This window comes from Gloeophyllum trabeum (assembly GCF_000344685.1).
Source record: "Gloeophyllum trabeum ATCC 11539 unplaced genomic scaffold GLOTRscaffold_00012, whole genome shotgun sequence".
Taxonomy (NCBI): domain Eukaryota; kingdom Fungi; phylum Basidiomycota; class Agaricomycetes; order Gloeophyllales; family Gloeophyllaceae; genus Gloeophyllum; species Gloeophyllum trabeum.
The window spans coordinates 451,858-468,074 of NW_006920421.1; the positions used below are offsets into that span (position 1 = coordinate 451,858).

Genomic DNA, 16,217 nt, shown 5'->3' on the forward strand with positions numbered 1-16,217 from the left:
CCCAGCCGCTCTTAGCCGCCGGTGGGCCGCCGCCGGCTATTGAGTGGCTTGCCGATGCAGCCACTGGCGGCCCGTCGGCGGCCCGATTATATACCGGACGATCCCGAATCAGGTATATCGCACCTTTATGCTATGTGTTACGCTATTTGCATCCATATTCCGGATTCGCTATCAACCCGAGATGTGCTTTGATATTTTAGCTATGATTCATTGTACTGTATCAGGCCAAAAACCGGACTTCCCCATTGTTCCATATATTTATCCATATTTGCTCTATCACTGGGTATATCTGCGGAAATTGATATTCAAATATGGTAATGCATTTGTTTCTATTTGATATTCCCTGACATTACCGTTGTAGGGGATCGTCTGTGGCTCAGCTCCCATATGGGGAGTATATGACTGTATATGGTGGTTGTGTGGAATTCACAATATTGTATTGACATATGGGACTGAATGCCACCGCGTGTCATATTATCGGTTGCTCGATGTGTGTAGTGGCCTACCGACAGAAGTCTAAACTTGCGTCGTAGAACAGTGTGAGTCCTCTTTTGGAGTTGTGGCCCATCGTTCTGCAAGCACGTCTTGGGGTCATATATGATCTACACGCAGCCAAGGATATCGCTGCCGGTACCCTCCTGAGTTCAGTATAGCGGTTCATAGCCCGTCCACATTTACTCTCCAGATGTTGTCGGATGGTGGATGGGTTCCCAGGGTAGATGCTGAATGGCGCAGAATGTTGAGACTGTATACAGGCTATATGCGCCGGAAATCTCTTCGGTGATCCGTCGCTAAGAGTGCCGGACCTTTGCCGGCGTCTCTCGAGGTTCGTCCTTTAGTCTCCGGACGCCGACCCCATGGCGCAGAAATGCTAATAGCATTGGTACCTGCCTCCCATCCCTTCTGGGAGCAGATGTCGTGTGATGCTGGTGGTATGTTGATCTATCGCCGTGCTCCTCTCTGCATGGATTCTAGGTGGTGATCCTTCCTCCGTGGACCATTACACTGACTCTAGGTGTTGACTGTCATTGCCAGTTACTTTGCTGCCGTATCTTCTGTCTTGATTGTCAGGCTGAACTGTGACTGGCCGAGTATATATTCCTCATTCCCGGTGTCTACCAGGACAGTGACCACTATTTTTCTCTGTGTTCCTCTCACTGCTGGCATAGGATGCACAAACTATCGTACTGAAGTGCAATGCATTAGGTGAGGATTAGTACTCTGCCCAGGTCACTCGAATTCACCAGCTCCATCATTTTTAGATTCGCTGAGTTATTGACCTGTGATCAGTGGGTCCATGTTCTGCTTTGTAGACTGATAATAGTCAGTAAGGTTTCCCTGTTGGTAAGGTATGTCTTGGCTTGGAACTCTCAGACTTGCATCAGGCCAGATGGGCGGAGTTCCCAGTAAGTACATATCGAAAGTTCATCTCAGATATTCCTATGCATAACTGTTTTCGTATGTTCATTATTGTTGATCTTTCATTCATTATCCCTACCCTCGTCACCTTCACCATCCACTTCCACTTCACCCGTTCTTGCTTTCTTCATCCGTGCTCTTCTCCTCCCATCCCTTGTACATCGGCCTCGCTCCTCATACTCCTCTCCCTCTTGCCTCCCCATCTTTCCCTATCCCGGGTCTCCTTTGCCCTGTGTCCTTACCCTCCTGCCACCTCTGTTCTCGCGATTCACCGCAAATTGCGAAGCCGATGTACCCCCGCGTCCCCGGGGTCAGACAGGGGGAAGGAGATAAGGCTATAGATAAACAGTGTTGAGCCTAGATCGTGGGATGCGGTAATTGTTGTTCTAGTTCTAGATCTCAACCTCCTCCACTCAATTCCACTATGCTTGTTGGCGGTGGGGGATGTCGATCGTCCACCTCCTGCTGTGGCACTGGCTCGGCGTGTTCTCCTGCGTTCTTGTGCATTCTTAGTCTACTTCCGCCACATCGTGCTCGGCGTCCTCCTGGTCGTCCTTGCCGTTCCCCACAGCTGGAGCGACCGCATCAGCCTTTGGGTCACGCCATACCCGACATAGAAGGGGAGAAGCAGCGAAGGCGGATTCAATACAGTTCTGGACACAGCCTCGCCTTACCCGTTATTGCCAAGCGTCTAACTCTACCTTGCCCCTTTGTTCCGTACGACGTCCACGACGACGACGACGACGACGACGGCGACCGCGAACACTGCAGCGACGACGCACGAGTATTGTGAATTAACGTGTAATGTCAACGTTAGCTGACCCCCGTCCCCCTGCCGAGACTCGCATATCCATTACCGAAATTTCTAGCGAAGAGAACTACGGACGACAGTCAGAACACGGCTTGACGTACGACCCCGACTTCATCTCATCGCTGCCCGTGCTTTCGCCGCCGAGCAACGACCCGCTGACCCCCTCATCTTCGCAACCTATTCGCGCCTTGACCGCATCGCAGTTCTCGCAGATCCATCTGCGGTACGCGCTGAGCCATGCGCCAGACTCGGTCTTGTTCCCGTTCTTGCATGGACTGGAGGATGGCAGTGATGCGCTGAGAGCATTCTTTGGGTCGTCGTCGTGCGTGCCATATATCTATTTGCCGTTCAATCCAAGTGTGAAGCGTAACCAGCAGCTCCAGACCCGGTGGCGTCAAGATCCCCAACTTCCGCGGCCTGGTGTGGGTATCGACGGACGAGCCGGACGCGCTGCGCTCGCACCATTCGCGGCGGCCATCTGGCTCACAGCTGCCCAACACGAGCGGTCTGAGCAGCCTGGGCGGGTACGACGACGGGTACGGGTACGGCCATCCCTACGACGACGAGGATGAGGAGGACGAGGAGGACGACTACGATTCGGACGACTATGCAGACGAGGAGGGGGCAGACGACATGGACATTGACACGGACGACCGAGGGCACAGGCAGGGGAAGGAGAGGCAGTCGTCCCACATCCAGATGCACCCGGTCCACCATCGCTCGACGTCCGCGCCATCCACCTCCCCGATCCCGTTCACCCCCGACGCCACCTCGCCGTCTGCCACGCCAACGCCGACGTCGTCCGCGAACCAGACGCACGACCGGCGCGCATCGACCACGTCCCAGTCCACTGTCTCCTCGTCGTACACCACTTCGTCGTCCTACTCCAGCTCGGGGGTGTCGAGCGTGCCCACCTCGGTGTACTCCGCCTCCCCTCCGAATTCGCCTATCTGTCCGCCCGATGCCTCGCTGTTCAATACCGAGTGCCAGAGTCCGTCGCACGCTCCAGCCCGAACTCACGTCAACTTTTCCGAGCTGCACCAGAAGACGCAGTCGCCGCACCCGCATCCCCCGCCTTCGCCGTATCCCGAGCCTCCCCCGTTCTTCCTCACCTCCACGTTCTTCCAACGCGACCTGATCAAGCCGAAGCCCATCCCAAAACGTGTCACATCCGCTGTCAACGTCAACGACGCAAAGGGAGTCAAGGCCGAGGAGCGCTGGGAGTATGAGTATGAGTTTGCTGGCGCTAACGTCCCGGAGGGGATTAGTTTGAGGAATTTCGGAGTCCAGGTGGTGAGTCTTCTTCTCTTTCCCTGCCTCGATCGTCATCTCTTCAATTTTGTTGCCCGTCTGTCATCGTGTAACTCAGGGTTCTATATGTGTCAGAATCGTAAGCTAATTATGTGCCTCGGCCTTTACCTGTCAATGTAGCCCATATACGCGACCATTTCGGACATCGTGGTGTATTCACCCACCGGAAACACTGGACACGCTTTGCTGCTGGCAGAACGGTTCAGGGAAGCTGTAGATAGGAAAAGGGAACATCGTCAGAGATTGTTAGGTGAGTATCGCGGTGCACCCTCGTTATTGTGCCACACAATTGACTATCTATTGAATCGTAGGTGATGCTGCGAAAGACCTCGTGCCTTATAACGTCTTCGTGCTCGACGCTAGTCCGAGCGAGGCGAGGAAGGAGCTTCAGTGCCTCCTGATGCGACAGGAAGATGAGCTTCTAAGCGATTCGGATGATGAGTCTGAGGGTCGGCCCGCCGAATGCGACCGAGATCACCGTCATGGTAAGGTGAACGGGACAGCACACACGGATAGCACGGACGCACACGTCGTGGGCGAGATGGAGCTCGACGCCGAGCCGGAGAAAAAGAGCAAAAAGAAGATGCTGAAGGCAAACACGATCGACTTCGCGCAGCGCGAGAAGGAAGAGATGCGCGACCTGACCAAGGCATCGGAGATCTTCTCCTGGTTCCCTGCGGCGGACAAGGAAAAAGGGAAAGAAGCATCCGCGTCGAGCCCGCAGACGTACTGGAACCCGCTCGTCGGGCAGGTGTTCCTTGGCAACTCGAACGACGTCCCTCTCGCGCCTGAGGCGTACCCACACTCGCAGCAGCGCAGACAGGACGAAGAGCTGTTTGACTTCACGGACAACGATCCCAAGAACGGCTTTGGGTATGACGTGTGTGTGCAGTGCCACGACGCAGCGCCGTTCCCCACCACTGCGCACTTGAGGGCGGCAGAGGATCATCTCGCGGCACTGGAAAGCATGTGGGTGGACAAGTGGTTGCAGAAGCAGGGAGGTGATGAGGTGATGAAGGATGTCGACGAGAAGGATGTGGATGTTCCGCCCAGGCCACCGCCGAACGCGAATGCTGTTATACATCTTCCATTCCCGAGCAGCCCGCCAGCGACGGCCGTCAGCATGAGCGCTATTGTGCCGTTCATAGCGTTCTTGGAACAGTTTTTGAGGCCTGCGGATCATGCGGCGGATGCTGAAACACTCGGTGAAACCCCTACCAGCCACGCTCGGTCTGTCTCTGGATCATCGGGATACATCTCGCCTCCCTTGGCTCACCGCCGCTCGCGGCCTTTGAAGGTGCTCATACACTCTTCCGATGGATACACGGAGTCATCAGTACTTGCTCTTGCGCTACTGATGGCGCTCCGTAAGCTGACGCTCCCCGAAGCATACCTCGAGCTTCAGGTCGAGAAGAAGAGGAGCTTCTTTGTCTACCAGGGCGATTTGGCGGTGCTGAAGCGTGTCGAGACCCGGTTCGAGAAGGACAGGCAGGTTACAAGTGCTTCGGGGAAGAGTGGGGCGGCTGTGGGGGTCGTTCAAGCTCGGTACCCACCCCGAGTATCAGGCCCGGCGTACTCGTCTGTCACGCTAAATGGAAGACCTGCTGCGAATTCAGTCTCGATATCGACCATAAACGTGCCACAAGTCAAATCCGGACACGATGTCGAAGGTGATCCGGCCTCACCTCAATCTGCCCCGGCGCTTAGCAGCTCTTCGCCATCAATAGCTATGATGGCCCCGTGGCATAATCGGAATGGACAGCAGATCAGAAGGCCGAGGGCAAGTACGAGTCCTGCGCTGCCTACCTTCATCCCGAACCATGATACTTGGTTCAATGACGCCAGGTTCGATGGCAGTTTCCCAAGCCGAGTCCTGCCTTTCTTGTATCTTGGTAACCTGTAAGTGGTGTTTTATGCCGTTCGCCGGTATACAATGATGCTGACGCATTCTACGCCTCTGCCAGAAATCATGCCACGAATGCCTACATGCTCCATGCACTTGGTATCACTCACGTCGTCTCCGTCGGCGAGTGTGCTCTTGTCCCACCTCCTAACTTCCCCGTGCACGCTCCCGCTCCCGCAGACAAGGGGTGCCCCATGACTCCAGGGAAGGGACCCGGAAGTCAAGGATCTTTATGGATCGAAGAGAAAGAGGGACGAATCAAAGTTCTCGACATCAAGGGCGTGTGCGACGACGGCATTGACACGTTGGCTCCGCAGCTTGAACCCATCTGCGAGTGGATCGAAAAGGCTAGACTATCTGGTGGTCAAGTACTTGTGCATTGTCGAGTAGGCGTATCTCGCAGCGCGACTGTGACGGTAAGTGTCAGCTTGTTCTCCATCGTCCAAGGTATTGATTGGTCGATCAGATCGCGTATGTGATGAAACATCTTGGTCTGCCCCTGGTTGATGCATACTTGATCGTCCGGTCTCGACGTTTGTCTGTCCTCATACAACCCAACATGCGTCTTCTCTATAACCTCCTTGGTTGGGAGGTTAAGCTTGCTCGCGAACGCGCCGGAGACGACGAAGAGAAACTAAGAAATGAACTTGCCAGAAGCTTGAATTGGCCGTACCTTGCTAGAGAGGTCCACACTCTCAACGAGAAGTATCTGCATTAAGCGTAGAGCCGCGACTCTGACGTTTCCCTACCATTTCGTTACCATTGTACCTAATCCATACTCCCCCAAATCCTGTGCCATACCCTGCCAATGTACGTGTATTCTCGCTCAGTGCATGTATGTGTTGTTGTTATAGTCTTGTCACACGTGTAGTTGTAAAGTCGTCGTAATACTCCAACGTGTTATCTCTATCTGTCTTACATGTACATTGTACACTTCATGTATAGGTCTGTACACTTCTCGACGATATCAATGTATTATTTCTTCTGCTACCGGTACCTAATGTGTCGTTCACCGGCATGGCGATAAGCATCCAAATGCACTAAGGTGCATGCGCATCCTCCAGTGGACTCGGAGTACTACTGTACGCTACCATGCTACATGTTACATGTACCTCCAACCCGCCAAATTCGAATACTCGGATGCATTATTTTCCAGGTCGGGACCAGCCGGGTCCGACCATCGCTGCTTCGCGGTGCGGATCCTTTCCGCCCGCCTATCTGGCCAACCAGTGTCTTAGCTGCGATTGGTTCTGTGCCTCGATAGAGAATGTTGGTCGACCGGCGGTAGGCCTTGGCATCTGTGCTCTGATAGAGCCATTTGTCTCTTCATCTGCATGTCGGCTGCTGCGTTCGCAAAAGTCTTTCCGCCGCCGTGGACACCCGGGTCGCGCTACACACTCCAGGGGGGGAAGGGCCTTGGTGTTTCAATCCGAGTCGAGTTTCAATCCGACTCGGATTGAAACTTCAAGGTTAGCCCGGCCTGAGTTAGATTTCCTGGGCGTTTCTGGGAGGTCTATCTGCTGGTTCCTTGGCATCGTTGAAGGGACTTCCTGTACGTATGACACCCGGCGGTGGTCAGCACGGACACCAGCCTAGTTGGACAGACTATCAAAGCCTGACGTCTGTCTTGTGGACTTCGATTGCTTGGAAGGCATCTACCGCTGGTTACGACGTGTCTGGATCCTGTTAACGGTGTCCGTCGCCATTATCTTGAGCATGGACGACAGGCTGTACCGGATCATTTTCTTTATCATTTTGCGAGAATGTTTGTAGCATTTGGGTTAGGAACTCATGGTCTCATATCTGAGGACTCAGGCTGATCCGTCTAGAAATTTCCTCCATTCCCGTCTGCAGCTATCCAGCATGTGGAAAGCTGATCAAATCATGCCTATCATTCGCACATAGTGTTGGTCATGCTCCTTCTTCGCAGCGACTGTCTGACTTTGGGCCCATAGAAGCAACAAGGGTACTTCGGAACCATGCTTGTCGTCCCCACTGCCATCAGGAATGCCGTGGGTGGCATCACTATCCTCCTCCTCCTCATGGTATAAAAGCCAGTCGGAACGCTGCAAGAGAAAGCGTCGAGGACCGTCAACGCCCTCAAGCCAGAACGACGAGCCGAGTGCCTTGCGCCTTCCTTCACAGATAAACCATGCTGTGTTTGTCATTGGTCACCCTCAGCCTCGGAGCCTTGGCTCTCGCCAGCCCGGCCAAGCGAGCGCAAGCTCTGTCGGTCTCGCTGACCGGGCCAACCTCGGTCGAATCCATCGACGAGCTGAAGCTCACGGCGACGGTCAAGAATACGGGCGCCGAAGAGGTCAAGATTCTCAAGTACGGCACTGTCCTGGACGCGGACACACCCACTCGCTCCTTCGTAATCTCCAAGGACGGCGTTGCCGCGAACTTCACGGGGATTAAGGTGCGCTATAAGTTACTTTTTTGTTATGCCGTCTGCTAACGTCCTCCGTGACATAGATTTCCTTGGATCTTCAGAAAGTCGGTGATGAAGCGTTCGTTACCATTCCCGCCGGTCAGAGCTACACTGTCGAGCATGAGGGTTCGTAACATCTTGATACCCATACATATCACTTGACTGACCGTACTGTCAGTCGCCTCGCTGTACGACTTCGAGTCCCTCGGCACTGGCTCGTACTCCATCGAACCCGTGACCACCTTCCAAATTTGGGGTAACGAGGGTGAACCCGTGTCCCGCGCCAAGGCGCAAATCGGCGCACAGCCGGTATCGGTCTTAGTGAAAGGCGACGTGTCCAAGAGGGAGCTGAAGGCCAAGCGCGCGACGGTTAGCTGTTCCAACTCCAGCCAGAGGAGCTTTATCTCTTCCAGGTCGGAATAGTTCATGGTTTTTTCTCGCTTTTCTGCAGTATTGATAAATACTGGATACTATCAGCTACACAGAGGGCAAATCACTTGCTTCCATCGCCTCCTCTTATGTATCTAGCAATGGAGCCAATTCTCTGTATACATCCTACTTCGGCAGCACCCCCACCTCGACGGTCATCAACGTGCTTAACGTATGTGGCTTGGATATCTATATACACCTTGAGGCTCATCCCTTTGTCTAACCAGCGGGTCGCCAACGAGAATTCCGGCAGCCGAACGCTGAACTGTAACGACCCGTACAGTGTCTGCGGCAATGGCGTATGTCCAGCTTTTACCGTAGATGAGCATCGTGTTCAGCCGATTCCTCACAGGTCATTGCCTACACGGTGACATCCACCACCAACATCTAGTGAGTTGCCTAACATTTACCGCGATCGCAGTGAAGTCCTGATGTCATTTTCTCAGCTTCTGCTCTATCTTCTATGACGAAGTTACGACCAGCCGCTTGTGCAGCGACACTTCCGTTGCCTCCAGGAACATCCGCGGCGGTACCGTTTTGCACGAAATCACTCACGCTACCTCCGGCACTGATGACAGTGAGAGCTCTTCAATTTGAGTTCAAACATCACGCTTATGTTGGTTTGCTACAGTTGGATATGGCTGCTCTTACGACCAGAATCTCGGAAGAACGAGCCCGTCCCAGGCTGCCATTAACGCGGACAACTACAATGTATGTGCTGAACCGATGTTTGCTCGCTTCACGTGCTTACCCCGTTCGTAGTGCTTCGCGACCCAAGTCTACGCCAGCACTAGATGCTAAGAGGCTATGATACGTGCTGCACGACTCAAAGGTAATAGTATTGAAGCGGCTAGCGTGTTGTTGGACACCATGCAAGCGGGTACTTCCCCCCAACCTGTCGTATCATATGAATACAAAAGGAATGAAGTCGTGTCTCACCAGAGATCCGGGAAACAGCGAACATAAATGTCCGCGCTCTTTCAGTACAGTTCATCATGATATCGCAACGCCCTGTGTGAGGACAGATACTTAGTTGCGAATGCCGTATGATGTGAATTTGGAAAGCGCCGAGTTCACACTATCGCACAGCCCACCTGTGATGGACCAGGCAGTGCGTGCACTTTGTATGATCGTACTCGTTACGCAGGTCACGGTCTCCGTTCCTGCCCTCGACGGCGACAACACGCCCACCCAAGTGCGCCGCATGGGCTTTACATATTCCGCTTTGACTTTTCCCTCCCTGCCCAACCTTTTAATGAGCTGCAGATTGTACAGTGCCTGATAGCTTTCCTCTCTACACATTGTTGTTCCCACCGGGTCTTCGGGTGGCACGAGAGGTTGAGGCGCCCATGGCTTTCATTGCACCCATGTACTTCTCATGACATGTATTTCTTACTGCGCCGTGGATGTGGTTTTCTGGGCGGGAGTCCCGGCTCAGCCGTGATCTCCCAAACTCCCGCTAGGGTCCCCATGACCATTCGTGGCGGGAAGCCCCATTCACGGCGCCGGCGGGAAGCTTTCTCCCGACATGTACCATGCTCACATCATGCGGGACCTGCTAGCGGGAGGAGTACAAAGTGGTGAGAACATGCAACCTCTATGTATATTCAAGAGCCACTCGGAAGGAATCAGGGCAACACAAGTGAATAGGCAGTTGGGTAGATGAACCTGCTCTATAAGAAGGTAATGCATCAACAATCTGCCAATCAGGCGGCATACCACACCCATTATAAATTCTGACAGACTTCTGGATGTATCGACAAATTGCCCCATACTTCTCCTTCGGAAGCAGCAGTCCGCCCCGGGGTGCTACATGGTACAACAGTATGGGTGACATGCCCCCTGACATCGCGGGCTTCATTATCCCTGGAATATTCGGTCTCATCGGCATCGTAGGCCTGATGACATACATATTAGTGTTCTCATCGCAAAGGCAGAATCGCCAGACGGACGACCCCCTCGCATCACATACCGCTTACAAATTGACGGACAGGCCTCCGAGAGATATACCAAACCTTGGGGACATTAATGATGAAGGTGAGAATCGTGCCTATGACGTTTGTCTACTGCTGCTGAGTACGCTGAGGAGTAGGTCTGTACATTCCTCGAGAGAGAATCGAGATGCATCTGTCGATCAGTACCAGTGCTAGATCTTGAGGACGCCGGACGCCGTCCCAACGCCAGTGGCAATCCTGGCGCCGGGTACGTTTCGCCTGTTCCATTCCACCCGGACGTGCCTTCTCGACAGGGAGAAATGTTATGGAAGAGACAAGGAGAGCGATGCATCGAGGACTTACCACAAGGGGGGCATACAGTCTCGATAAGCCGATCCGCGGCCCCTTCTGACAGCGGACTGCCGAAAACAGAGGTGGGCGTAGCGCATTTGTAGCGTATCATTACGCGTCCCGTGGCTTACATGCTGCTCACTGGCAGGCGGAGGTCGAGACAGTGCCGCAGATGGAATGGCCGCAGGAAGAGCACGCGCAGCGGGAACTTCAAGATGCGCCGCCGTCCACATACGAAGAAGACATAACATATGAGGGACGAGCGCTTTGATGCCAAACAGGGTATCTGTGAGTCGCCAGGTTATCGGCTGGAGACAAAATTCCCGTGTTCATGCGATGGTACTTGAGGTAGTGGTTTGAACTTTGGACGAATTTCATCGCAAGGGTGCCGAGGCATTTGTCTGAGGAAACGGACGCCGAGAAATCACTATACGGAAATCCAAGTGAACTCGCGTGAATTTTACGGTCGAGGGGGGGTCTACAAATGAACTGCGCGATATACATGTATAAAGGCGGGGGCGACAGGTGGCACTTTATTTGCGGTTCCTTGTCGCATCCGCTTCCAGCCTTCCAGCCTCATGGAATATCCGATGTACAGAACATTAACCGTGAAGCAGAGCTCTAGAGTAGACACACCGAGGGCTGGAGGCTTGTTCAATCCGAGGGACCTGCCATTCGGTCAGCAAGGCTGTTCCTTGAGTATCGGCCCGGAGTGGTCGAGGTTGGTTTCCCTGAAAGCACACAACTCACCTTTTACTTAAGCTTGTTGACTGCTCCTATGCTCAATCCAAGGTGTCGACTGATCAGCAAATTTTGCACAAGACTGAAAAGAATAAAGATTCGATATTCAGTACGTATACCGTAGTCTGCATATCAATTAGGCTGGTGACCAGACGGTCGTTCAAGTGAATGAGGCAGAGTCACTTGAAGACCGGGTGGTACATTTCGTGTGGGAATCCAGTATACGCGCGGGAGTCACAGAAGCTGGACCGGCCCTAAATCTAATCAGCCCGCCCTAAACTGCTTTAACTCTCGGTCATATTGACCATTCGTAGTCGACCAGTCACGGGGTCACAAATCCGCACGTACACTGGATTCCCACGCGAAATGTACCACTTGAACGACTGTCTGATTACCAGCGTAACTGATATGCAGACTACACACCGTTGTCTACAGCATCCAAGACGCAGAGTGGAGGGATGAGCGGCAGTGACGTCAGGTAAAAAGAAAGTCAGACTCTTAAGGCATGCTCTTACGAGTGTCTTGGACTTAGTTCACTTGCGCTCCATTGACTGACATCGAAAGCGTAAGAGTTTGCTGTCGAGCGAAGGCCAAGATTGGCAGCGTTGGAATTATTAGGTCGAGGATCTGGCAATGAATCATCGATTTGAGTGTGGGAATACATTCTGCAGGAAAAGGTCCTCAAAGCCCGGAAAAGGTTCGCGAGGGAAGCAAATGTCTACTTTCACTGGGAGTGCTAGTGAACACTAAAAGTCCACACGTCCATCACGATTAGCCTAACTTTGGCCACCAACAAGGTTCGATCAGCGGAGCCACTACTTATATAAACACTGATGAGTCCCACCACAGCAGTCATCTCCCGAACTCTTTCTCGCGGGCGTTGCGATAATGTCTTCGAAGGAATCCAATCCCTCATCCCACGCGGAAGTGGATACGTCGACCAAGTCGCCTCCCTTGTAAGTCTTCACTCTGCAACAGTTCTGTAGCCTTATGACGAATGAGCTTCAGCCTCTCCACCATCCGGTCTTTATCCAACCGTATCAAGCACTCTGGGCTATACACGATTTACTATGTGACATTGCTAGCTTTGTCTGTCAACTTAATTATACTCGGACCTGGCAGAACTAGGCACTTTCCCAAGCCGGCATTCTACATTTTGTACCATATCGTCGCTTCGTGCACCGTATCTGAGGTGACTCTCAGAGTCTTAGTCGCAGACGAAGTAAGTGGAATCAATATTTACTGACATTGCTGAGCGACTGATGGACTGTTACTCTTGGAAGCGCTTCTGGACTGTCGCTTGGAACATGGCAGATCTCGCGTTAGGCATCCTTGTAGTGATGACATTCCCACTGTCTCTTTCCCTTCCAAGCGAATTTGTCACAGTTCACCTCACGGTTGCGGCAGCGTGCTTGCTGTTCATACGTATTGTGACGCACTTCCTGCGATTTGTCCTTGCAATGAGGAGGTGAGTGTGATATTGTCATTGTCGCATTCTAATAATAATCCTAATACCATCAGTTACGCTACACTATTGTCAACGATAGACGCAGAGCGGCCTGGAGACGGATTCGCAGGAGGCATGTTGCAGCCGGATCTTGATGACTTCGACCTGAAGACGCTTCTCGCGGAGTTTGTCACAAACGTATCGCAGCACGTCAGCATTGCGACGTATGTAGCTGGAACCTGTGCCGCTGCAGGATCGCTGTTTCTGACATGGCAGCAACGACATTGCCTCTTGCTCATGTTCGAGCTAGTGCTCCTAGGCGAATGGGTTCTGAGGGCAAATGTCCCGCCTTCTGTGAGAATGGTTTCCTGGTATCACCCTGCGATATTTCATAAATTTCATTGCCAGGCATTTACGGTGTCAGACCTTGGGATATTTGACGTCGTTTTCATCATCTTCAACGGGGTCGCATTGATTCTGCTCGGCGTCCTGGGCCGCCGCCCTAGATTTGTGATAGGTGTCCTTACAGCCTCGGTCGTTTTGGCCAGGAGCATCATTCAATTGATCCGTGCTTTGTATGCACTCATGCGGTATGTGACGTCTTCCCAATGTTTTCCAATGCTACTAATGTATGCACCTTCTCCATCTACATGCAGCTCCAATGCTTTGATACCAGCTGCCGGAGCTATTCGTCTTCCATTCCTGTCGTCGAGTCCGGTATCTCCTAGTGGTCCCTTCAATGAACGCGCTGGACCTATTGATGACTGAAAGTGTGCCACATGGATGCGATCCTACCATAGACCCAGAGTAACAAGTAGCAAGGAGTATTTTGCGGTGATGTACATACACAGCTGCAGAGTGGCTCGCATAAATATGTCTTTCGTATAACATGGAAAGTGGCAACACGGATTCACACTCCCTTACACGGTATCTACTTCAACTTTAACCTAAAGATAAAAGGAAAGCAGGATTCGATTACCTTCGTTCGCCCTGACAAAGGTGCTTCGAATGATAGTATGCCGTTCGAACTGAGTGGGTTCGAATTCTGCCCCGTCAGCAAGGTAATAAGTAGTCGAATTCGTAGTATGAAGGTGCAAGCGGGTGGGTACAGTCCTCTCAGCCTGTATTTATAAGCTGCACCGTTGTTCTACATGCGAGCTCGTGACGCAATCCCAGCGGTATCTGGTTGTAGACTGCAACTGTTGAACGTACAAGATTAGCAATCGCTGTCCGAGTCGTGGCAGGTCAGGCCTGCTGGATCAGTCGGCAGGATCCATCCACATCCACGCGAATCTGCTCGAAGCTTGAACATTCAGCAAATGCCCTTCGACATATTATGTTTCTGCTATACGTGCTCCTCTTTGCATTCGAGCAAAATTTAGCCCAGATTACTGTATATTAGTGGGGGGCGTGTCTCCGGATGGAGACCTCGTCTCCGTCTGGAGAACCTGTCTCCATCGGCCCCCGCCAACTATCGTCCCACTCAAAGAATCGTCTCGTGCGCTTTCCGACGTGCCCGCAGTAGGCCTCATGCCCGCGCTCGAAAGTCGTGCAACTACGGGGTGTCCAGCGCCTTGTTCGTGACGATGCTCATGCGCTTGCCGGGCGCGCGCCGGGGCATGCGCCGGCTCAGCGAATCCAGATCGGTGTCGTCTGTCTCATCCTAGTGGCCTCTCGGATCTTGTAGACAAGCCGTGCATGTTCTGGAGATACGTCGTTCGACGTGGGGAAGTAAGAAGTGTACGTACGGGCCAAGTCCTTGTCTAGTTCGTCCCGTGGTTCGCTTTCTGCCATCCGCCAGCCTAGGTGCTCCCCCACACTCTCGCTGGGGACGTCGTGTATGCCGACCGAAGGTGCAGGCTGCAATTGAGAGAACTGTTGCAGCACAATCTGTCTAAAATATAACGGAATGAGGACTATTCTCGCTTCTCGCGCGAAGCGGGTGAAACCTGCCTTATCTCGTGAACATATCCGTCCCTCAGATTATAATCCTCCCGGTTGGTCCCCGGGACCTCGGGCCGGTACCACGGGCCGAATCACTCGAAGTACGCGTTGTACGGCAACATGGGGTCGATGGTGTCTTCGATGGCGAGCGCGCAGGCGGTCTGGTAGCACCACGTCCGCACGACGTTCTTCGCGGTGTATCCGCCGCCACCAAGGAGCATCAGCGGGACGTTCTGCTTGCGGAGGAACTGCACGCAGGCGGCGTGCCCGTGCATGCTCAGGTTGAGTTCGCCGAGCTTGTCGCCGGCCAGGGAATCTGCGTCACATTGGAGTATCACTGCGGAGGGCCGGAAGACTTCGAGTATTTTGCTGATGATCTTAAATACGAGGTCAGTGTTGTCTAAAATACAAGATAGGTGCACATACAGGCTCCAAGAGACTCTTGTACGCTTCATCCGTGATTCCCTCACGCGGGGCACGTTAACGGAATAGCCTTTACCCTTGCCAAACCCCGTGTCCCTGTAATCCCCCGTACCCGGGAAGAAGTCGCCGTGGTGGTAGTCGATGTCAATGTAGAGGATGCGGGGGTATGTGCGAGCTCGAGGATGGCAAGGTTGATGTCGTTGATGTAGCAGAACCCGGACGCCTCGCGTTTCTTTGCGTGGTGCAGACCACCCGCCCAGTTGATGGCGATGTCGGCGGCGCCGGAAGAGATTGCGCGTGCAGCCGCTGGATAAAATGACATGAATGAGTACCCATGCTTACAAGATGTAGTACGCGGCCCACCTAATGAGCCTCCGGCGGCTATCGAGCAGAACTCGAATACATAAGCCCTCGAAAGCGGGGTTATCACCGTCTGCGCTCAGGACTGTGATAAGCATGCGTGAGCGGCGTAAATTATACTTTCAAGCTACCTATCCTCACATCTGGTATACTTATAAGTTAAATCCTCAGCGGTCTCCGGTGTATCGCGTTGCAAGAAATTCACGCATTCGTCCGTGTGGAACCGAGTCATGTCTTCTGGGGTAGCGCGCTTGGCGCGCTGAGCTGTTTCACAATGTCATTCACATGGCGCTCTGAATGTTCTCCTACCAAGACATGCATTTTGTCAAGCATGTTGTATGCGCGAACCAAGTGATGCGTTATGAATATGCGGTGTGGTTTCATGCAGTGTCTGCCCTCCCCTTTCTGAGGTGCATCGTAAGTATATCCTCCCACTTCCGCTGACAGAATCCGAGGTGGTTAATGAGGATTCGGGAATGAGGAAGGCAAATGTCGTACGGTCAAAATAATACGTAACTCGTCTCCGGTCTGGCAAAGACATGTTGCAGTAGAGGTTATGGTCTTGTCGAACATTGATTCTGAGACAGATTCTGATGCGGAGAGCAGACAAGAGGCGACAAAAATAGATCATGGGGTCACGTGATTAATTATTGGAGTCAGGTGCTTGTCGCGTAGAGGGAACGGTCGGCGAAGCATGCACAATGTGTTCCTTC

The 16,217-nt window shown here is 53.0% G+C and overlaps 5 protein-coding genes across 5 annotated transcripts; 4 read left to right on the forward strand and 1 right to left on the reverse strand.

Moving 5' to 3' along the window:
• Positions 1-2,208: 2,208 nt before the first annotated feature.
• GLOTRDRAFT_140246 (uncharacterized protein) lies at positions 2,209-6,363 on the forward strand. The gene is made up of 6 exons (XM_007870642.1): positions 2,209-2,552; positions 2,605-3,523; positions 3,662-3,791; positions 3,853-5,440; positions 5,506-5,860; positions 5,911-6,363. The coding sequence occupies exons 1-6, from the start codon at positions 2,224-2,226 to the stop codon at positions 6,160-6,162; spliced, it is 3,573 nt and encodes a 1,190-aa protein (XP_007868833.1). The 5' UTR covers positions 2,209-2,223; the 3' UTR covers positions 6,163-6,363.
• A 1,153-nt stretch (positions 6,364-7,516) lies between these two features.
• GLOTRDRAFT_64228 (Metalloprotease) lies at positions 7,517-9,263 on the forward strand. The gene is made up of 9 exons (XM_007870643.1): positions 7,517-7,863; positions 7,920-8,001; positions 8,054-8,288; positions 8,353-8,476; positions 8,532-8,603; positions 8,657-8,694; positions 8,751-8,881; positions 8,936-9,015; positions 9,067-9,263. The coding sequence occupies exons 1-9, from the start codon at positions 7,597-7,599 to the stop codon at positions 9,103-9,105; spliced, it is 1,068 nt and encodes a 355-aa protein (XP_007868834.1). The 5' UTR covers positions 7,517-7,596; the 3' UTR covers positions 9,106-9,263.
• Positions 9,264-10,055: 792 nt separating this feature from the next.
• Positions 10,056-10,860, forward strand: GLOTRDRAFT_95425 (uncharacterized protein; the record flags this gene model as incomplete). Its single annotated transcript, XM_007870644.1, has 3 exons — positions 10,056-10,341; positions 10,443-10,506; positions 10,671-10,860. The coding sequence occupies 3 exons, from the start codon at positions 10,056-10,058 to the stop codon at positions 10,858-10,860; spliced, it is 540 nt and encodes a 179-aa protein (XP_007868835.1).
• A 1,358-nt stretch (positions 10,861-12,218) lies between these two features.
• On the forward strand, positions 12,219-13,545 carry GLOTRDRAFT_122567 (uncharacterized protein; the record flags this gene model as incomplete). The annotated part of the gene is made up of 7 exons (XM_007870645.1): positions 12,219-12,286; positions 12,453-12,552; positions 12,614-12,798; positions 12,852-13,001; positions 13,031-13,148; positions 13,186-13,367; positions 13,434-13,545. The coding sequence occupies 7 exons, from the start codon at positions 12,219-12,221 to the stop codon at positions 13,543-13,545; spliced, it is 915 nt and encodes a 304-aa protein (XP_007868836.1).
• Positions 13,546-14,236: 691 nt separating this feature from the next.
• Positions 14,237-16,077, reverse strand: GLOTRDRAFT_100984 (histone deacetylase). Its single transcript, XM_007870646.1, has 9 exons — positions 16,003-16,077; positions 15,814-15,944; positions 15,646-15,763; positions 15,508-15,582; positions 15,257-15,450; positions 15,148-15,186; positions 14,731-15,098; positions 14,526-14,671; positions 14,237-14,480 (listed from the first exon to the last, which is right to left on the reverse strand). Exons 1-7 carry the CDS (start codon positions 16,043-16,045, stop codon positions 14,814-14,816), a joined length of 885 nt encoding a protein of 294 aa, XP_007868837.1. The 5' UTR covers positions 16,046-16,077; the 3' UTR covers positions 14,237-14,480; positions 14,526-14,671; positions 14,731-14,813.
• Positions 16,078-16,217: the final 140 nt, after the last annotated feature.